Below are 22133 nucleotides of genomic sequence, written 5' to 3'. Positions count from 1 at the left end.
AGTTCCCTTCAAGCCAAGAATGCATGAGCTGATGTTCCCACTCATGCAGAATGGGTTCCCAAAGCTGGAGCTTCTCCAGTTTACACACAGGGCTGGGGTGACAGATCACTGCACCAACACAGGGCTTAAAGCTCAGGCCTGAGGAGAAGTGTGGAGCTCTCCCTTCAGGCTGCCTCAGCAGTGGTGCCTGCAGGGCTTTCTCTTTCTGACTTTTTTAACTCATAGCTAGGAAATGCTGCATGACTGGTTTCCAAATGGCAGGGGGTTCCAAAAGCTTTTGGAGGGTTTTCTACACCAAATCATACAACAATAGAATGGTGTGGATTGGACAGAAGCATTAAAGCTCATCTCATTCCACCCCCTGCCATGGACAGGGACACCTTCCACCATCCCAGGTTGCTGCAAGCTCCGTCCAGCCTGGCCTTGGACACTTTCAGGGATGGGACAGCCACAGCTTCTCTGGGCACCCTGTGCCAGGGCCTCCCCACCCTCACAGGGAAGAATTTTTTCCCAATATCCCATCAAATTCTGCCCTTTCCAGTAGGAAATGAGGATTCCTTGTCCTGTCCTGCCGGACCGGCTTTCTTCACAGAACCACAGAGCCAGAGAATCATTAATGTTGGAAAAGACCTCTGAGATCATCAAGTCCGATCTGTGACAAGTCCCCACCTTGTCACCAGCCCAGAGCACTCAATGCCACCTCCAGTTGTTCCCAGAACACCTCCTGGGATGAGGACTCCACCACCTCCCTGGGCTGCCCCTTCCAATGTCTGACAAGCCCTTCCTTGGAGGAATTCCTCCTGTTTCCAACATGAGTCTCCTTTGGTGTAGTTTGAGGCCATTTTCTCTCTCCCTGCCACTTAGTGCCCAGAGAAGAGACCAATCCCCACCTTGTTACAAATGATCAGATGTAAGGAGTGATAAGGTCCCTGCTGATGGGGGAGAGCTTCCTTTTCTCCAGGCTGAGCCCCCTCCATATGATTTACTCTCCAGACCCTTCCCCAGCTCCATTTCCCTTTCCTGGACTGACTCCAGCCCCTCAATGTCTTCCTTGAAGTGAGGGATCCAGAACTAGACACAGGACTCAAGCTGCACCCTCACAAGTGCCAAGCTCCTTTAGGCCCTGGAAGGGGCTCTGAGCTCTCCCTGAAGCTCTCTCTTCTCCAGATGAACACCTCCAGCTCTCCCAGCCTGGCTCTGGAGCAAAGGGGCTCCAGCCCTCAGAGCAGCTCCGTGGTCTCCTCTGGACCTGCTTCAACAGGCAGTCCCTTGTGCAGGGTGGGTCAAGTTCAGCACTTCCAGGGTGTTTCTCCTCTAAATTAGTTCCATTCGCATCTCTTGAGCTGGTTTGTGTTTGTACCAGAGAAACTGAGCCTGCAGCAGTGCTTCAGTGAACCATGCCAGGCAATGGACCCATTAACATTCCCTAAATTTTGGGTACTGCCATTAAGCAGCCTCACTCTTGGGGCATATGTCTGGAGGAGTCATCTGGGAGCAGTTCTTAGCCTTGCTGGGAGGATCTGCTCCTCCCTACCACCTTTCAATAATAGGATCTAATTTGGAGCTTGTAACAGGAAACGAGCTTGTATACAGAGTTTCCAGACCCTCCCGGGGCTCGGCCAGAAATGTTTGGGAACATAAAACAAAAGCATATTTTTAGAATATAGAGTTTTACCATATTTACTGATCTTGTCAGAGGATCTTAATTGTCTGGAACACCTAGGGTTCCTTTGCCTTCATCAGCAGTCTCCCTGACTTCCAGCAAAGCCAAAAATGCAGCTGCTGACAGACAGCCTGGTATTGCATCCAGATGACGCTCAGCTGCTGTTGAATTAACCTTGTCACACATGCTATAATTAGCAACTATCAATTCAACTTTCAAGTAGAAATCAGACATATTTAAAGAACTCGCTTCACTTGGGAGACCTGAGAATTCCCTGACTGAGCTGGGACTCATGGAACTGGAGTTTGAAGGTGCCCTCAACAACAAGCAAGGGGAGCCTTGCTCTAGGGAAGCTTCTCCCACTGAAGGAAGGAAAGGATGCCTGGGAAAACATGGCCTTGGGGTAAAAATTGAAGACTGCGTATTGCATATTGGAGAGAGGGGCTAGTTTATTCTGAGGAGAACAGCAGAAGGGTTTTTAGGAATGTGGTGTTTTGGGAATGGTATTCTCCAATTTAGTATTCCTGCTAAAACCATGCACCACTTGCACCTCCCCAGCTGAAGGCACAAAAGGCCAAGATCATGGGTTGAGATAAGAACAATTTACTGGAAACAGCAATGAGATAAGACACAAACAGTAAGAGCAACAATATTAATAACAAAAAGTATGAGAAAAGAAAGTTATTTACATGGAAAGCCCCCAAAAACAAACAAATGCCAGATGGCTCCCCCACCACATTTTCTCCTTCCCCCCTAGCCCCCGGCAATGAGTAACATGGTACAGAGTAACCTCTGGGTCCTGGCCATGCTCCCTCACACCTACTGCAAAAATTAACCCTGTTCTGGCTGGAACCAGAACTATTTGGGAACTTTAGAGCAGTCTCCAAACCTGGTGTTTGACAACATTCTATTGACTGACAGTGTCTTAAGCACCAAAAGTGATGCAGAGAGACCATGGGCTGCCCTGGGTCCACACCCTGTCCTACATGGAGTCCTTCACCAAAGCAAAGTCCCTCTCCACTGTAACCATCACCCCACAGACCAGCTTTTGTCATGTCAGCAGCACAGGTACCAAAACTGGAATGATACAGAGAAGATCAGCATGGCTCCTGCACAGAAATTCGTGGAGTGTTCCATGTTTTTTTTACTCAGCTGGTTAGAGCACGGTGCTAATAGCACCAACAATGTGTATGTGATCCCTGTAGGGCCCTTTCACTTCAGAGCTGCACATGATGATCCTTGTGGGTCCCTTCCAGCCCAGAATATTTTGTGACTCTGTATAGATGAGTTTCATCTTTGAAATGAAGGAACTAAGCAAAAAGTGCAAAGCAATGGAGAGTCAGGGCATGGAGGGGACACACCTTAAAGTTCTGCTTTCCTCTGTGCAGAGTCCTGGAGGTGCCCTACGCCTACCAGTGCTGTGCCTACGGGAGCTGCAGCAGCTTCTTCAGGATGTCCAGCCAGTGGGAGGCAGAAGGCATGGCCCCTGAGGAGGAGGATCCCCACAAGAGAACCTTGGAGTTGTTCCCAGGTCATGCTGACAACCACTGTGAGTAAACAGCCTGCATGGTGATTTGCCCTGGGCAGGGCTGTGAGCTGGGGTGCAATCCTGCCTCTGCAGGAGTGGTGCCACTGTCAGAGGTGACACCTGCCTCAGGGAGGGCAGGCTGAGCCTTCTTCAACACAGGTGGCCCACTGCTTTGAACGGGCTCCATTTGGTGACCCTGTGTGGGAGAAAGAGTAGGTCTGGCACATCCAAACCTTCACAGTGGAACCAAAGGACCTGGCAGCCCCCACACCTTGGGCATGTTTGTCAATTTGGCCTTGCTGGCCATGGAGGGAGACTGCTCAATGCACTGGAAGGTGGCTGAGGCTACCTGGGACAACTGGGCTTGGTCATTAGGCTGCTGGGCAATGTGGAGCCTTTGGCCGGACATCAGTGTTTGTTCTTGCATCATCTAGAGGAAGGACCCTGGGATTAATCTGAGTCAGAGAATGAACGCAAAGACCTGGAATATCCCTCTGACTGGAGGTAGAGAGAGCTCTGTGTGTGCTACTTTTGTGCACATCCTGGGTGCTACAGCCAAGGTCAGGGTTAGGTGTGACAACAGGATATGTTTGGGGAACACAGCACAGGGACTGGCCAAGGCAGGGAAGAAGAGGGTCCATGGCTGAGCAGCACTTTCTGTGCAAGAGTCAATTTATCCTGTGCTCCAAAGTGCAGCTCTGCACAGACTGCATGAGGCCAGTTCCAGGAGCCAGCAGAGAGTGCAAGGCACCACTGCCCTCCCAGCCCCACAGCACAGCAGCAGCTCCAGCACCAGGCTGGTGTGATCCCTCTGCAAGAGAATCTCAGAATAACAGAAAGAAAAACATGAACCCCTTTGCTTCCTCTGTAACTGCTGGAGAGTGCAAACAACGTTTCAGAACACAGCCTGGATGCTGCTTCTATTTATATATCTGTGTAAATACAGTGCACTTCCGAGGCCTGAGGCATCCTGTGGGTAAATCCACATGGTAGAAGGAGAGAGGGCTGTGCCCCTGGAGAGCCCTGACCCACCTGCTCCCAGGGGCACTGAGCATCCAGCCCCAGCCAGGGACCCTGCTGTCCTCCCACAGCCTGAGCAGGCAGGACTGCATCTGGAGGCAGATTCAGACCCAGAGCTGCTGGACACTGTGTTATAGGCAGGACGACCAAGACACTGTGTGACACAGCCAGCAAGGGACCCTCAAGCCCTGTGCTCTGCACTGATTCTTCTCAGCCTAAGAATGACCTTTAGACATGCAAAGAGTCCAGCTAGAGGGCAGCAAATGTGATTCCTACTGGCATGATGTGGCTCCAGGAAGCATGGTAGACTTGGTGGTAACTGTACTGGCCAGACAGTACAGAGGAGTCATGTTACAGTCATTGCTGCAGGATTTCATTCTGAGCCAGGTCACTTTTTCCATCATTAATGCAGCCCATACTGTAGCAGTCCTAGTGCAGATAGTTGTGGGGTTTGCCCAGCAAATTATGGCATTTGTGGAAAGATCTAGTTTGTGACAAGGGGCCACAGACCTGCTTTTGCTTGATACCAAAGTCCTTTATGTCCTAAAGGATGCTCTCACCTGGCCCTGTCAGCAGACCAAAACCTACCCCAGGTCCCAGGCCTCCAGGCCAGTCCCAGCACCACGAGGGGAATGCTGACTGATTCTAAGATGTGCCAATTGAGGCTATTTGCAGTTCATAAAGGCTCCCTTTTTCAGATGTTAAAACATTGGATCTGTTTTGAAATATCAAAGTACAGAGGTGCAAATGTGAAATGCACAGGTACACCATTCCTTATGATGTGCAGCTTTTGCAGATGATTCTCCAGACCTCCAGCAACAGGGTCTGCTGTTGATGATATGGGGTTTGTGATATTGCTCTTTGTTTCTGTTCCCCGTGCTTCCTTTCTGATGGCCACTGATGGCCTTTGGCTGGGTTATATGAACCTTGTAACACTTTCTCATTAAAGAGGAAAAAAGCTCCCAAACATTCCTTTCATGCAAGAGGGAAAGTGGTCTGCTGAAGAGAAAATACCTCAGGGCTGTGTAGCAGCAGGTCCAGCCAGGCTTGTCAGAGCACTCAGGATACTGTGGGAGAACTTGTGAGAGGGACAGGGAACACTTCCAGACAGCTCTGTCCTCTCGGCCTTGTGCATTGCTTCCAGGCCCTCCCAAACCAGTCCCCAGAACCTCAGGCTGGGCAGTGAAAGGCAGCTTGTCCCAGGCAGCCATGTAGGGACAGCAAACGGCTCCCCGAGCCCAGCCCTGCCCTGCCTGGCTGTGGCTCCTACAGCCTCTCCTGCTCCCATCCCCAGCACCCAGCCCTGCCCTGCCTGGCTGTGGCTCCTACAGCCTCTCCTGCTCCCATCCCCAGCACCCAGCCCTGCCCTGCCTGGCTGTGGCTCCTACAGCCTCTCCTGCTCCCATCCCCAGCACCCATCTGGCAGCCAAGCCCAGCCCCAAGGGTCGACCTGACTCCAGACTCAGAGCACACGAGGTGCCACGGACCCCAGGGCCAGATCAGCTCTTCCCCATGCCCCCAAGGGCCCTGGGTGTCTGGGAACCCTCCCATACCATCTGAGTATGTCCCTTCTCATCTGAGTAACAGCCACCTGGGGCCCAAAGTAGTGCACATCTCATCATTCTGTCACCTTGCCAAAATGGATATTTAAGGTCACACTTCCAACACTTTCAATGTTTGGGATATCATGGAATTCTAGAATGGTTTGGGTTTGTGAAATACCTTGAAGCTCTTCTCGTTGCCCCCCTGCCATGGCAGGGACACCCTCCACTGTCCCAGGTGGCTCCAAGTCCTGTCCAGCCTGGCCTTGGGCACTGCCAGGGATCCAGGGGCAGCCACAGCTGCTCTCCAGCTCTCTTGGCACCCCTTTAGACACTGGAAGGGTCTCCAAATCCTGAGGCCTTCTCTTCTCCAGGCTGGGCAATCCCAACTGTCTCAGCCTCTTTGGATTACAACTGGCAGTGTTTAGCAGACACCCCCTGCCGCAAGTCTGCCCCTGTTCCCTGACCAGGAACCCAAAGATGGCTCGGGGACCTGGCACCACGACAGCCCCCAGCAGCTCCCAACAGTGCTGCAGGGGAGGGCAGGAAAAGTGCCCTGGGGCACTTCCATCACCATCCCAGCACCTCCCTTTGGGACCTCTGGTTTGAGGATAGAAGGGGATGAATTCACTTACAAGCATGTGTTTGCAATGATGGAACAAAGCTGTGGGAAGTGAGAAGGAAGCACATATGTGTGGATATCCTGGGCAGTGGGACACTGCTTCCCCATTCCTCCAGCAGCTTGTGAAGTTACTGATGAAATTCTGCAACCACCTGCAAACCCTGCAGGGTCCTTAGAGACACACTTCTACTTCTGTCATTCAAAAAGCTACTCCAGACCCCAACCAGGATCTGCCCAGGCCTCTTGCAGCCACTCTCACACTGAGGAGAGGGCAGGTCCCTGCAACCCCAGGGACTGCCCTGACTGAGACAGGACTGAGCAGGGAACGAGCAGACAGCACTAAAGGGGAAAAGCACTCAGCTCAGTGTTTTCTGTTCTATCCCTTCCCCAGCAATTCTGCTCCTCTTCCTCTCACTTGACTTTTGGTACAGGCAGCTTCTTTGTCATGGAAAGGGCACTTCTGGCAAAGAGGGTTTTTCCCATATGACCTCAGAAAGTGGAGGCACTTCATCAAAATTCAAATAAATAACAGCTTCTTCAAAATCAATGCAGCCTGCCTTGCTGGGACACAACAGCCATTTTCCTTTCTCCACAGTTCCCAGGCTGGAGAGGGACTGGTTTCTAGCAAAGAGAGGTACATTTTTCACTTTGAATCCCACTTTGCTGACTAAGGATTGCTCTGTAATTCCCAGCAGGCTCAGCAGTCCAGGCAAAACAAAAGATCATCCTTCACTTCAGGAAAATGTTTAACCTGGGCTTAAAACCAGGCTTTGAGGAGAAAATGGATGGCACAGGTTACACTTTCCCAAGGGCTGGGTCTCAGCAGAGCACTGAAAGGCTGTGTCTGTTTTATTTGGGTATCGTGACTGCACATCACAGCCTCTGCACTGTGGCTGGAAAAGACACTGGAGATTTATAAGACTATAAAATACAAGGATGAAATATTTTTCCATCCCACTGTGAGGGTTTCCTTGCCAGGCTCCAAAGCAGCGGTAATATTTCAATTCTTACACAGACAGTTTTTAAAAATGACCTTTTTTTCCAAAGCTCCCTGAAGCTGAGAAAGCCATGAAGCTTGTCAGGAGGCACTAAAGATAGCACGTTATTTGTCATCATCCTTTAATCAAATAATCCCAGTCACATTTTCAAACACAGGCAGGGAGCATAGCTCTTGAGAGGCACCACTTCTAAACAGATTAGACACGTCAATCCCACTCAGGTCAGGCTTATCTTCAGCGCTGTGGAAATTTGCCTTCCTGGCCAGTGTCTAAGCTGCCAGGTGCACACCTGGACTCCAGCATCAGTCCATTCATCCAAGAGACAGTTTATCCTACAGCCACAGATCCATCTCTCTGGCTACCAGGCTGTAGCAAGAACAAAACCACATCCTTTCCCTTTCCTCCCGCTGGCAGAAAACCCTCCCAAGATCTCCACTGGGAGCTGAAGGCTGTGCTGGTGCCACAGCTGGGAAGGGGCAGCAGGACAGCAGCTGTCCTCACCATGTCCCAGTGCTGCCAGCCAGCAGGACTTTGGGAACAGGAACAAGGAACAAAGCAGAAAAGCATGTCATGGATTAGGCTGAGAGGATGCCATTCACCCTGGTGTCCGCCGACACTGAACACACAGCTGAGGGCTCAGCCCCATCCCTTCCAGCAGCTGCTTCTTCAGCCAGGGGCTCTCTGCCTGACCCTCAGCAAGCCCCAGCCTGGCTCGGGGTGCAGCTGCCAGCATGACAGACATGCTGGTGCAGGGCTGGGCTCACAAACCCCACCATGGCTGCAGAATCTGCAGCCACAGGCAACCAGTCTGCAAATCCCTCAGCAAATCCTGGGAACATCCACGACTAAAAACAGGGCACCACAGTCCCAAGATTTTACAGGGCATAAAATAAAGCAATAAATGTTGTGTTCCCTTGTCTCTCTGCTGAGGAACTGTTTGGTGGTGGTTGCTGCTGACAAAAAAATTGTGCTGCAAGAAGAGGCTGATGGTTCCCTCTGAACAAAGCCCCAAAATCCCTGTTGATGAACAAATATTGGACAAGGCCTGCCCAGAAAGCTCCCATGGAGAAGCTGCATTTGAAGGCTTTGTGTTCTGTAACCACACAGGCTGGAGGATTTCGTTACTTTTAATAAAGAGTGCTGGGAGGAGGGAACCGCAGTCACACAGCTCTGGGATCTGGGGCTCTCACACTTCAAATGTTGGGAGTAACCTAAAAACAGAGGGGTTGGCTACACTGCAAGCCACGAACGTTTACAATATCTTCTGCCTCTACGGCAGTGACTGCAGGGGACAAACTGTACACCAGCAGCTACTTTGAACTGGCTGGGAAGGTCTGTGTGGAGCACAGGCAGCAGGAAAAGCTCCTGGCCCAGTTAGCTCTGATGATTCTGCTTGCTCTTATCTGAGCACCATTTCTTGTTCTTTCCTCCCCAGATGACCTAGATGCAGATGATCTTCAGCTGGACCTTGAGGAATCAAAGCTGCACCCCACTATTCAGTGCACGCCAAGCCCAGGTGAGCAGCCAGGGAAGCCCTTTGAACAGAGTTGGGATCCTTTGAGCTTCTCTCAATCCCCAGGATCCCCCATGACCTTTCAGATCAGAAGCCTGATGGGTTGGGCTTAGGCCAAGTGGGGGACAGGTGAGGAGTCTCCTTCTCCCTGTTGGATGCAGCTGCCCTCCTAGGAGGGGAGGCCCAGGACAGGATAAGCCTGACCAGGAACCCCAGGTACAACCAGTTCCTCCATCCACCGACCCACTGCACTCAGCTCTGGCTCTCCTCTTTCCCTGCATTACTTACACTTGGCTTTGCCTCAGCCAGCCTGGAATATTGCATGGCAGGCCTTGTCCTTGGTGTCCTGATCATACCTACGGCACTGCAAACTGCAGGGATACTTTGCTCTGTTTCCTGAGGAAGGGAGAGCAGGCAGGCACTGGACTGCACATGCCGCTTGGGGCTCAAGGAGTTTGCATTCTGATTTTGTTCTGTTCATAGCTCAGTGGGGTCCTACACAAGCACACCTGGAGGCTGGAGAGGTCAGGTTCCAGCCAGCCTTTTGTGGGACACTGGCAGGGACAGACTTTTTACCAGTTGTTTCACTGAGTTTGTTGCAAAAGGAATAAGATTTCAGCTGAGGGCATGTCCTGCTGCCTGGCAGTCTGAGTTTCACCTCATTTGAGATGAGAAAGATTTCTCCATTTCCTCTAATTTTTTTTGCTCTCTACCATCTAAAACTTCTACCACCCTGGTTTTGTTTTTGCTGAGCCACTCACTGAAACATCCCAATCCCTCCCAGAGGCAATTTTATGCCATTGCCCACTCTCTCCCCCTTTCTTCTTTTTTCTTTGGCAAACAGCTTCCAGACCAGCTATCTTTCTACCCCTCCATGACCTTCCCTTACTCACTCCCCCCTCCATCCACTTCTATTCTTTCTTTCTCCTGACATCCTTCCATGTTCTGCCAGCCCAGACCTCCCTTCCCTGCCATACCAGCTCCCTGCCTCTCTCCCTCATGCACAGACACTTCACCTCCTGGTGCTCATCCCCGTTCATCCAGAAACAGACACCTCTTAGCCAAGGTCTTGAGTGTACAGAGAGAGGCTGGCAATGCCAGAGCAGGATGCAGCATCCTGGCAGATCTCCACACCACCAGCTCCCAGGGGGAATGTGAGGAGGAGAGGTAATGGCAGAGGGGCCCAAATGCCAGGCTGACACCAGGAGTGTTGGTCGGTCTGCAGTCATGACCTTTTTACATTTTAGGAGCACTGATCAGTTTGTTGTTTCTTAGATTTCATTTTGACCTCTCCTTGCACCTTTTTCCCACCCTAGACAAGATGTGAGAGGATGCCAGAGGCACTCCAGTGTGGGATCAGGAGCACAGGGGAGAGCCAAGAGGCAGCTGCAGAAGAGGGGGGACAATGTCATATTTTCCTTGCCAGCCTAAGGCACTCGTGTCTGGTGGGGCCAGGAGAGGGCTGGGACTTGGCCACCACTCTGAGCAGCACCACTGGAGAGAAGTAGTGTCTGCTGGGTGTAACTTTGGGGTTTGTCTTCCAGGTCCCTTCAAGCCCTGTGATCACCTGTTTGAGAGCTGGATCATCCGCCTGGGAGTCTGGGTCATCGTTCTGGTCTCGGTGCTCTGCAACGGGCTGGTCATCCTGGCTGTCTTTGCTTCCCCCAGCTACCTCTCCCCGGTGAAGTTCCTCGTGGGCTCCATCGCTGGGGCCAACATGCTGACGGGCGTCGCCTGCAGCATGCTGGCCCTCGTGGACACCCTCACCTACGGCCACTTTGCCCGCTATGGCGCCAGATGGGAGACGGGTGCGGGCTGCAGGGTGACAGGGTTCCTGTCCGTGCTGGCCTCCCAGGCTGCCATCTTCCTGCTGACCCTGGCTGCTGTGCAGTGCAGCCTCTCAGCCTCCTGCGTGCGGGGATATGGGAAGTCCCCGTCCCTAGGCAAGGTGAAGGCCGCTGCCTGTTGCTGCCTGTTGTTGTCCTCTGTGGCTGCCGTTCTGCCTCTCTTCTCCATTGGGGAGTACGGAGCATCCCCTCTCTGCCTCCCATACCCCATCCCAGAGGGGAAACCCACCACCCTGGGCTTCACCGTGGCCTTGGTGATGACAAACATGCTCTGCTTCCTGACCATCACTGGCACCTACATCCGACTCTACTGCAACCTGCTGAAGGGGGAGTTCAGCGCTGTCTGGGACTGCGCCATGGTCAAGCATGTGGCCTGGCTGATCTTCACCAACTGCCTCCTCTACTGCCCAGTGGCCTTCCTCACCTTCTCCTCTACCCTCAATCTCTTCCTTATCACCCCAGAGGTCATCAAATCTGTCTTCCTTGTGGTCCTGCCCCTGCCCGCCTGCCTCAACCCCTTGCTCTACCTGCTCTTCAACCCTCACTTCAGAGATGACTTCCGCCTGCTGAGGCAGAAAGGGCAGGACAAGGGCAGCTTCCCCCAGTCCTGCAGGGCTGATGACATGGAGAAAAGCTCCTATGACTCCACCCAGGCTCTGGTGAACTTCTCTGACATTGACCACATGTGTGAGACACCTGATTCCCTGGGAGTGCGCCCCATCCTTGACAGCTACAGTTTCCCCTCCATGACGCTCATCCCCTGCCAGCGAAGGGTGGGCACCAGGGGCAAGGAGAGGGGCTGCTCTGAGCATTGTCCCTGCCTCAATGACAGTGAGGTGCTGATAACTTCAGAGAGCCGGGATCTGTCTGGCAGCAGCCTCCGGATAACCTTCTTCCCCTCCCCACCCACGCCACCCTACACATCTCACTTATAAACCTCCTCGGAGCAGCCGTGGGAACGGCCCCACAGCACACGCCGAGGGCCAACACCAGTGCCGAGGGGCCAGCAAGTGACACAAACGGCTCCCTGAAAAGCACCAGCACACTTGTCTACCCTCATCCCCATCATACCTGCCTGGGCAACAGGCACCGCTCTGCCAGCTGCCCCTGGCCTAGAAGGGCTCTGACTGAGCTCCAGACACTCAGGGCCGGCCATGGGAGGAGACAATCCCTGTGTGAGTCTCACTTCTGCTAGGAACTGCCTGGGAGAAAGCTCCGCTGGCTCAGGAAGTGGGTCAGGGAAACGTCCTCCTGCTCACCCTGCAGCATCACCAGCCAGGAGGAGCCTGCAGTGAAGCCAAGCTTGTCTTCTCAAGGCAGAGACCTCTTGGCCAAAGCCATGGCTCTGTGGCACTCCCTGGAAATGGCCACCTGCAATGACGTGGCCACCCACAGGAGCCCCAAGCCTTGTCCTCTAGGGCTCTCTGCAGGTCCCACACACCCTTCAAAATGGGCTGGTGTCTGTCTCAAGCCACCAAAAGCAGCAGATCCTTGTGTACACCTGATTTTGGACACCTCTACTTTGGGAATCCCCACTCATTCACTGGGAGCCTCATGGGTTGGACACAACCCTCACTTCCAGCCAAGACCAGGAGCTGGGGATGCTCAGTCTTCCAATCTGACCCACAGCACCTCACAAGAGGTCTCTGAAACCCACAGCAGCCAAACCCAAACAGTTCCCCGAAAAACCCATGTGCTCTGCCTGAGGCCACCCAGCAGCCCTGAGCCAAGGCACCCAAGGCACACCAGGCCCCTTCCACTCCCCCTTCAAACAGCACAGCACACCTGGGGCACTCCTGTCTGTAGCCACCTGGCTCCTGGTCAGACATGGTGAAAATGGGGCCTGGCTGCTGCTTCATTGCCCCCAAACCTCACTGCTGGAAGAGGCTCTGGTTCTGGGTACATGTCCCACACGCAGTGCAGCCATTTTGGGGGCTGCATGTGCCTTCTCCTGTTTTAAGGGCAGGCAGCTGGTGTAGAAGGAGAAAACAGAAATCAGCATTGTGGGATGGTGGCATCAGGAGGACACAGGCCATGGGAACAGCCTCAAATCCACTCCCTGCAGCTCAGGGATCTCCCAAATCCACTGACTCCATCACAAACCCTCCCAGTGCCACCCAGTGCAGCAGGGAGCCCTGCGCTCAGAGCTCAGGCCTGGGCAAAGCTTTGGTTCTGCTGACGTTACTGCAGCTGTTTGTCACTCATTTTCATGAGATAATAAATGAGCCCTGTTGCTGACCAGTGGCTGGTTTCTGTCCTCTTTCACGTGAGGAGCACCTTGGTGGTTCTCTTGGCAGCTGCTGCGCCTTGGGTGTTGTCTGCACTGCCCGAGTGAGAGCTGAGAAATTGTGTTGTGTCCACGTGAGTTGACACTCCCTCCCCACCCCTGCTCTCAGGAGGGAAGAGCCAAATCACCCACCTTTATGCAGCAGAATTGTGGCACCAGGTGCCTCTCCAGGTCCCGTGGACCAGACTCCTGTGAGCTGTACCCTGTGATCTGCTGCTCAGGGGTTTGAGTTCGTGACCAGAACAGTCTGTGGCATCAAAGTGTAAGGACATCATATAATGGGGTCTCCCATGCAAAGCCAGACTCACCAGACAGAACCTGGCTCTGCATCCCTTCTCTACACTTGAGGCCTGTGGTCTTATCTCAAGATGAAAAATTTGAGAGATAGCAAGAAATCAGAGGAACAAGATCCAAGGATTAGAGAAGAGGGTGGGACTCCCAAATTTAGTGACAAAATCCAAAGCTCTGCTACAATCTTCAGGTGGGAACTGTGAAAAACATGGCCTGTTGTGAGACTTGAATCCTGATCCAGACCTCTGATATCCTACACATGCTCAAAATCTGTTTTCATGTTTGGCTCATTAAAAACACAGAGCCATTTGCTTCCATGTCCTTAAGGCTGTTCACATGCACAGGACTGGGAAAGACTCATCCTAGGTCAATTTCCAGAAACAAAATGCTCCTTTGGAGGTGGGATCAACCTCCTGGAGCTAGTTCAGAGAAGGGCTACAAAGCTGATTATAGAGATGAAGCATGGGGAAAGGCTGAGAGAATTGAGATTGTTCAGCCTGAAGAAAAAAAGCTCTGGGGTGACCTAATCGGGGCCTTTCAGGACCTGAAAGGAGCCTGCAAGAAAGATGGAGAGAGACTGTTTATGCAGACCTGGACAGGGTCACAGGACAAAGGGGAATGGCTTCAAACTGACAGGGAGGAGGTTTGATTAGATATTGGGGAAGGAATTCTTGGCTGCAAGGGTGGTGAGGTCCTGGCACAGGGTGCCCAGAGCAGCTGTGGCTGCCCCATCCCTGGAAATGTCCAAGGCCAGGCTGGATGGGGCTTGGAGCAGCCTGGGATAGTGGAAGGTGTCCCTGCCCATGGCAGGCATGTGGCTGGATGAGCTTTAAGGTCACTTCCACCCAGGACAATTCTATGATCTTCAGCATAAACTCAAATTTCCTAGCACATATCCTTATTCCATAAGAAAATCTTGAATTGGAAGACACCCTAAAAAAACCCCACTGTCACTGACACAATGAGCATCATTACAAGTCACAGACTAACTGCAACACTCCTGAAACTTGCCTGAAATCCCCTGCCCTGCACTGCTGCTGGGAGTATCTTCAAGCAGTCACTGAGGTACCCAAATGCACACAGGGCAGAAGCTGTACCCAACAGAGGGACATGTGAGTTCTCCAAGACTCTGGGGACATCCCTTCATCACGATGGCAGCAGGAGCTGAGCAGCACCATGGACAAGAGCAGCATGATGCTGCACAGCCAGTGTAGCAGAAATGGGGTCCCCAGCCATGGGGCTCCCAAACTGTCAGGTCTTGTACACAGCTCCTGTACATGTCAGGCTGCCGTGGCTGGAGAGGCTGTGGGGTAGAGGCAACAGCTTCCTTTTGGGATTACACAAGTTACAGCCCTCATCCAAAGGGTCTCTATACAGTTTCAGCCTAGTAAGTGTCTCAGGTGGTGGCCACTGCAGGGGACAGCAATGGCAAAGAGTTACAGACACCCTTGATGGCACTGAAGGCAGAGGAGCAGGGAGTCAGGCCGAGGCTGGCAGGAGTCTGGCACAGTCAGCTTTCCAGGGCTCAGGCTCACCACCCGGGGAGCTCGCTGAAGGGGGGGAGAGCATCTGAGAGGGCCCAACCCAGGAAGACCCTGAGATAATGACAGGGTTGATACAGGTGAAAGCACTGCCCTTCCCATGAACCATTTCCCCAGGAAGCTGTGGAAAAGTCCCCTGTGGGTCTGCATAAAAGTTCTCTGGGTTGTGTGGGCTCCTTGATCAATGAGGGATTTCCCACAGCCTCTTCTCCCAGATGAAGTGATGGGCAGCCCTGCAGGCCCTGTCTGTGCCAGAGCCCAGACCAGGCCAGCCAAACTGAGACCCACAGCACCTCACTCATCTCTCAGAACCTCCACAGCAGATGCTGCCCGTGGATGTGCTGACCATTACTTCAGCTCACCCAGAATCCCCACTGCACCCTGACTTCTGCCTCACTGACATCCCCAGTGAGCCAAGGACGGGCTGCAGGGCATCTCTGGGGAAGGAGGGACTGAGAGAGCACCAGATCACCCCAAAGGCCCTGAGCCCCAAAAGCAGACATGCTATAAAGCACAGGAGCTTTTCCTCACTGTTCAGGAGGAAAGAGTCCCTTGGCTCCATCCAGGGAAGCTCAGTTGCCTCTGAAAGTCAGTGCCCGTCTCCGGGCAACTCAAGAATTGTCAGCCTCAGAGAGAACAAAGCTACTTGGAGCACTGCTCAATGCACCAGCCAAGATCCTCTTACCCAGCTCCCTTGGGCAGAGAGCCCCTCCACACATTGTTGCTGCACAGGCAGTCAGGGGAATTTAGCTGAGCACAGGCTGGTCGTGGAGCAGGGATCTGCTCCCTCTGCTCCCCAGGCCACAGCAGCCCCTCAGAGCCCACGGCAGCAAACACAGCCTGAAGGCCTCTCTGAGCTGTGCTCCTTGCAGGGCTGCTAAGGGAAAGGAGGGAGCATAAACACAGAGCACATCCTGTACTGACCAAAGAGGTGCCCAAGAAATAGTTAAAGGTTATGGATCTGCAGATGTGCAGGAAACAGAAGCCAGCACCTTTCTATTTCTGCTGCAGGCCATAAATCCAGAGTATGAGCTCTCTGGAAAATGCTCACTGAAGTGCCTTTCATCACATCTCTAACAGTGTACACGTCTTTACACTCTACCAAGCACTAAGTTCAACAATTACTTTTAAAAAATTTAAAAGTAAAAGCAATCCTACACCACTCCATCTCCCTTCCTAGCAGCTGGTGTGGTGCTTACTGGTGCCACCCTGCCCACCTTTGGGCAGCTCAGCCCTCAGCCACCTGGTGGTACCTGGGGTGACCCTGGGCTCTGCAGGCAGCAGATCCTGCCTGGATTAGCCAGTACCACAGGCAAGCAGGAGTCAGCTTAGACTGTGTCACCCACTTCTGGCCACCAGCCCAGGTGTGAAATTACTTCAGCGAGGCCAGAACACAGGGAAGTTCTTGCTCCCCATCCTCCACCAGCAAGACCTCATGAGGCTGCTCTTCTGCCTCCTCCCTGCTCTGGTCAGGTGAGACCCCACCTGCAGCTGCCTCCACTTCTTGGGCCACCAACACAAGGCAGATGTGGATTTGGGAGAACACGTTCAGAGGAGGCCACTACACTGATCACAGGGCTGGAGCCCCTCTGCTCTGGAGCCAGGCTGGAGGAGCTGGGCGGGTTCACCTGGGGAAGAGAAGACTCCAGGGAGACCTCAGAGCCTCTTCCAGTGCCTGAAGGGACTCCAGGAGATCTGGAGAGGGACCTGAGACAAGGCATGGCGTGACAGGACAAGAGGGAATGGCTTATCACTGCCAAAGGACAGGGTTAGATGGGATATTGGGAAGGAATTCTTGGCTGTGAGGGTCGTGAGGCCTTGGCACAGGTTGCCAGAGCAGCTGTGGCTGCCCCATCCCTGGAAGGGTCCAAGGCCAGGTTGGACAGGGCTTGGAGTAACCTGGGATAGTGGAAGGTGTCCCTGCCATGACAGGGAGTGGAACGAGTTGAGCTTTAAGGTCCCCTCTGACCCAAATCATTCAGATTCCATGATTTTAAGTGGAGCTAGGCTGGCAGTCCCGATGTGATAAGGCCACAGTTCAGAGCTGATGGGGACACACTGCAACAGCCCGAGTGGGCAGGAGGGCACCGAGGTGCTGGGACAAGCTGAAAGGGAGGAGGCTGAGGCCATTGTGGGCTGCATTTTGGCTGAGGAGCAGTATTGGAGGCAGAGGCCTGGGGGTGGCAGGGTGACAGGCACAACTGCTCTGGAAGCCATTGTCAGGGCTGGGCACCTTTGAGGTTTCCCCTGCACGTCAGCAAGGAACTGCCAGGACACCCTGAAGGGCAGACATGGCATGTTTGAGGAGGATTTTGGCCCTGAGGGACCCGGAAGCATTGTGTAGCAGGACAATGTGGAGGCAGTGTGTAGGCACGCTCAGATGTCCGTTCTCCCCTCGTCCAGCCCTCCTGGCTGGAGATGGGCAGCTCCTCTGAAACAAAGCCAGCAGAGCAAGCACCCTGCAGTATTGTTTTTCAATCTCATTGTTTTTTCCACCAACGTTGTGATTTCTGTAAAACTAGGCCATGATTGGGAACGCTTGGGATGGCAGCACAGCCGTGGCCACGGGCATGCAAGTGATGAGGAACAAACTGTGCGTAGCGTGGCAATGTCTGCTACTGGCCTCCTTGGAGGCCAAAGGAAAACAGACATTTTGGAGAATGCAAGCCCATCTTCAAGACTGGGATGGACCACACATCAGGTCTGGCAGGTGACCTCAGCAGTTGCAGGTCATACCTGAGCTACCAAGGGGCCAACACCTTGTTCCTGCTCTCCAGTGACACAAAACCACATTCACTTTCTCAGGCAATCTCTTCCATTACTGTCCCAGGCCTGACTGGCAACTTCCAGACTCTTGTTCACACAACATTTGCTGGTTTGAACTCCTAGAAGCAAAACTGAGCCACTTCATCTCAGCTTTTCTTCTGTGAACATTTTGTTAGCTGTAATTCCCACTGGAATCTTTTCCCTGCCATCCAGGCCCAACTTTTCTCCATATGGACGCTGTGCTCCCAGCACTGAATCCCCACACACCTCTTCCTTCCATCACAGACTCAGGAAAGGGCTGCTGGTAGGTGAAGTCCAGAACAGGATCATCACAAGGACCAAAGACAACGGCTTTTGTTCTCCAAGTGAAAGACACTGTGATCTTCAATCTGTACTGCCCATGGTGGAGGCTTCCCTTGTATCTGCTCCACTCCATGGTCTCTGACAGAGTTCCAAGGTGAAACAGTCCAAGACGGGCAGACTGGCACAGGGAAAGGTGAGATCTGATGGATGTTCTCACAGAGGGCTCAGCTACAAAAGACACAGGGTTGGACCCAAAGAGAGCTGAGAGCCAGGGAAGAGCATGGAGCAAGAACCTCGTGGTGTCCTGTGCTGGGTAAAGGCCACATGGCCCTCATGCAGCCAAGAGCTGGCTCTCCCCAGAGCCTTCAGGTACGAGCACAGTGAGTGGAGACCCCAGGGCTAAGGCCACACATCCCTCTGAAATCTGCCTTGCTTTGGCTGGATGTTTCCCATAGGCAGAGGAGGTGGAGGCACCACTTTGAAAGGTGATAGCCAGGAGCATGGTGCAGAGGAAGCAGGATTGGAAGGGGCCAAAGAGTTAACAGTCTGCTCTGATTCCTCTGGCCAGTACACTCTCCTGTTCTGGGAAGGATTCTGTTGGGAAGCAGAAGTATTCTTGGAAATATTCTGCTCAGAGATTTCTTAGACCTCGGATGAAAGCAAAGTGTGTGAAAACTCTCTCCATCTGTGATCCCAGGTATACAGCAAACTTCAGACCTTGCATCTTCTTTTCAGATGTATAGAGGATGACATTGTACATACAACTGTCAAGTAGACTCTTAGGAAAAATCACAGGAAAAGCTGAGTTCCCAGTGTGAAAAGCCAACCTGGAAAATTGTAAAAAGCTCAAGCTTCCTGAATGCCTCAAAACTGGAGTAATTTCCCTGCAACTGTGAGGAAGAAGAATCTCAGTCAAATACTGGTCAGTCACACACTAAGTCAAACACCTCGACCTCTTCTGTGACTAGCCCCCTGCCCCCAAGACATACAGGGCTGAAAGAATTAAGGTTTGTCTGAGGCAGGGTAGTGGGTAATGGTCACAATGGTCATAATTCCTGTCCTAAAGGGCTCCCAGGGCACAGGTGTCAGCGACACACGGTGCTTAAGGATGCAGAGAGATATTTTCTGAAGCACTTTGGCATCTACTTATGAATGGAAACAGATGCCCAGGATCATCTGACTGCTTGCAAAGCCTCAGCGTGCAGTGAGGGATGGGGGGAGCTGGGGAATGCTGCAGCTGCCTCTTCTCTTCCCCTGAGATATGCCCTTTCTGCAGCCCCACAAGGAATCCAGCAGCAGTGCCCACTCAGGAGTGAGGTTCCTTTGGCCCCCCAGGACCACAGGTGTGTGTAAAAGCACCAACAGGAACCCAGAAATTGAGGACACTCTGCCCTTTGGGTATTGGCTGCAGGTGGGTGCAGCAGGAGCTGCACATTCAGGACACAGGCCATATCCATCTCCCCCATGCCACAGCAACAGAGTTCTTGGGATGCTCTTGTATTGCCAGCCTTTTGATGGGAGGCAGGTGTGAGGGCATCTCTGAGAGCTGCCACCTCACCTGGTCTGGGGATGCAGAGGGCCCTGCATTACCCACCTGTGGCAGATATTGCTCAGAAGCAGCAGGTGATATCTCTTTCCCTTCAGAAGTGAGGGGCAGCAGCTCAGGTGCTTCCTTGAGTAGCCTGAATAGAAGAGCATTAAAAAACCAAACCTGCTCTTTCATTACTCAGTATGGTTTCCATCAGCCAAAGCTAACAGAGCAGAATTCCAGGCTGCCTAAATACTCCAACAGTGCTAAGGAACTGTTCATTCATTTATGACATCATTGGCACAGGGACTGTGACCATCAGGACAATCAGAGTCCAATTTTATTTATTCCTTTTCAAAGTGTTCTGAAATAAAATGCAAGATAAAGAGCAGGACCCACCAGAGGACATGGGAGATGTGCTCATCATAAGGAACACAGTGCTGGGTTTGAAGGTAGTGACTGACACACATCAACAACATCCAAAACCAGAGGAGACCGGCCAACCACTCACATCACAGAAATATTATAAGATCTACTTCTTTACACCAATTAAATGATTTTCCTGAAATGGAAATCAAGTTGACAGCAAAGCCATCTACAAACTAATCTCACATTTTGCCCCGCTCCCGGTAACAGCATTTTCTTTGCTGGAGAGTTTAGATTCTTTGGGATATTGTCTCCCTTCCTTAGCCAGCAATCTGGGATGGCCTTAGAGACAAAGAAATCTTCCAACTTGTAGAACATGACCCATGGTCCTGATCCTCCTGTTGTCCAACACACTCCAGCCTCATGCCCAGGGTTCCCCACCACATTGCAGAGGCACGGGAGGGAAGCAGAGGGAGATGCACAGTTGTTCTCATCCAAGCACAGTACTTGACCCCAAACATTGGGGAATAATATTAATAATAACAATAATTTTAACACTTATAACTGAAGTGTACATTTTAGAAGTTGTAGGAGACAGCAAAGGGCCGTGAACTTGGTGAGTAGAGGCAAAAACTGGCTCCTCCTCTCAAAAAAACATCATTTTACATCCATGTTTACACCACAGTGTGTGGGAAGAGCTGATCCTGAATTGCTGCCAGTCCAGGTATAAAATCCAGCAGCCATTCCACACCACCGAGGAAAAGTTTGAGGTTAATTCTCGACAACACAAACAACAACAAGGGCCAATTTCATTATGGATGTTTCCCTGAACCAGGCAAAGAGAGAAGGATGCAACCAGATGAGTTGTTTTGGTGGCAATGACAAAATTTTCCTAACATCAGCTGTTCAGGAAACTACAGCCTTCACCAACACAGCTAAAGCAACTCTAATACTAAAGCAGATGGTAAATTGAGTCCAAGGTTGCCATTGAGGTTCAAGGGGTGCCCAGAAGAAGTTCTGGCTCCTACACAGCTGGGCTCTTCCTCCCCTTTGCTGTACTGCCCCATGAAGTCAGTCAACAAACAAAAAAACAATTGCACCAAAAACTCTGCAGTTGTTTTACTCCAAGCCCTCAGGGGGAAAAAGGCTTTTATGCTTTTAATCTTCTGGTTTTCTGTTGCAATTTTGCCAATTGAGTTAATCAATTAAAATAACTGGATTATTTTCCTTGCCTAACCCTGCTAACCCACCTCTCCTCTTCCTTCTCCCACTCTCACATTTGGACCTTTATTTTCCCCCTTCCTCCTCCCCTTTTACTTAAACTCATGGTTTGGAAAATTCCACAGCTGGAATTTCACATTGTCTTTTGTCACCACTTTGGAGACATTTGAGGAAGACAGTGAGGGCACTGTCACAACAGGCACAGTTACATTAGGGGCAAAGGGAAAAAACACATTAAGGCAAAGCAGGTTCCAGTTCCTGAGCCTGGCTTACCTTCCCCTGCCTTGCCATGGCTGCCTGGCTGTTAAAACCCTCCATTCATCCCCATGTCTCTGTCTTTACTACATCACTTTTTCCTCTGGAAGCTCAGTCTTGTTCCTGGGAATCCATTCCTGCCACATACACCCCTCATCACCCTACACAGAATAAAATCACTTATAAGAGGAACAAAACTGCCCTGCACGTCTGAAGGTGTCTGGTGTGAGTTGAGTGAGCAAAGCTTTGACAAGTCCATTTCTCTCTTTTGACAAGTGCTGGGCCCTTCACTTCAAGAAAGACATTGAGGTGCTGGATCACCAGGGGAGGTTCAGGTTGGACATCATCAGAATAAATCAGGTGAGACTCCATTTTCTTCACAGTGGAAAAAGCCCATTCTTTATCCACATACCTCATTTTTATACAGTTTCACAGACCTTGTGTGTGACTCCAATTGGTTAGTAGCTTTCTTGCCAATTACTTTATTGGTTAGTAAAAGGTATTTTACATGTCCATCAAATCTCTCTACTCTCAAATGGTTTACACATTTTCTTCACTGGTTTGCATGGGATAGATTTAATGTTTATGGAGGTGCTAGTTGTTTTTCACCCAGGAACAGATTGTTAGGTTAATGAACTGTTCACACCAGGATTGCTTTCACGTGGGAACTTGCAAAGTGCTAGCTGCACTTAGAAGAAATAACAGGCCAGCCATCGACCTAACAGAGCAGGCCTGATTTTATGAGGGCTTTATTTTATAATTTTTCTACCTTCCTGCAACAGGATATCAGGAGGTATTTCTTTCCTGAAAGATTTGTTAAGCACTGGAAGGGGCTACCCAGGG

The 22133-nt window shown here is 51.7% G+C and overlaps 1 protein-coding gene and 1 non-coding gene across 4 annotated transcripts in view; both read left to right on the top strand.

Annotated features, from left to right (window-relative positions):
• Positions 1-12865, top strand: part of LGR6 (leucine rich repeat containing G protein-coupled receptor 6) — a 153702-nt gene extending 140837 nt beyond the window's left edge. For 2 of the 3 annotated variants that reach the window (XM_038162413.1, XM_038162412.1), the window contains 4 exons: positions 3052-3194; positions 3752-3757; positions 8808-8888; positions 10430-12865. In XM_038162413.1, the coding sequence (XP_038018341.1) occupies positions 3052-3194; positions 3752-3757; positions 8808-8888; positions 10430-11667 (1468 nt within the window). In that variant the 3' untranslated portion in view covers positions 11668-12865. Of the gene's footprint in view, positions 1-3051; positions 3213-3751; positions 3758-8807; positions 8889-10429 lie in introns of all 3 variants that reach the window. The other variant, XM_038162411.1, reaches the window with a different exon arrangement.
• On the top strand, positions 2714-2806 carry LOC119711992. The gene has a single exon (XR_005259784.1). It is a non-coding gene; the product is annotated as a U6 spliceosomal RNA (small nuclear RNA).
• Positions 12866-22133: the final 9268 nt, after the last annotated feature.

This window comes from Motacilla alba, chromosome 26 (genome assembly GCF_015832195.1).
Source record: "Motacilla alba alba isolate MOTALB_02 chromosome 26, Motacilla_alba_V1.0_pri, whole genome shotgun sequence".
NCBI classification, from domain to species: domain Eukaryota; kingdom Metazoa; phylum Chordata; class Aves; order Passeriformes; family Motacillidae; genus Motacilla; species Motacilla alba.
Note: the sequence above shows the minus strand (reverse complement) of the source record. Positions and strands in the feature narration are given on the sequence as shown.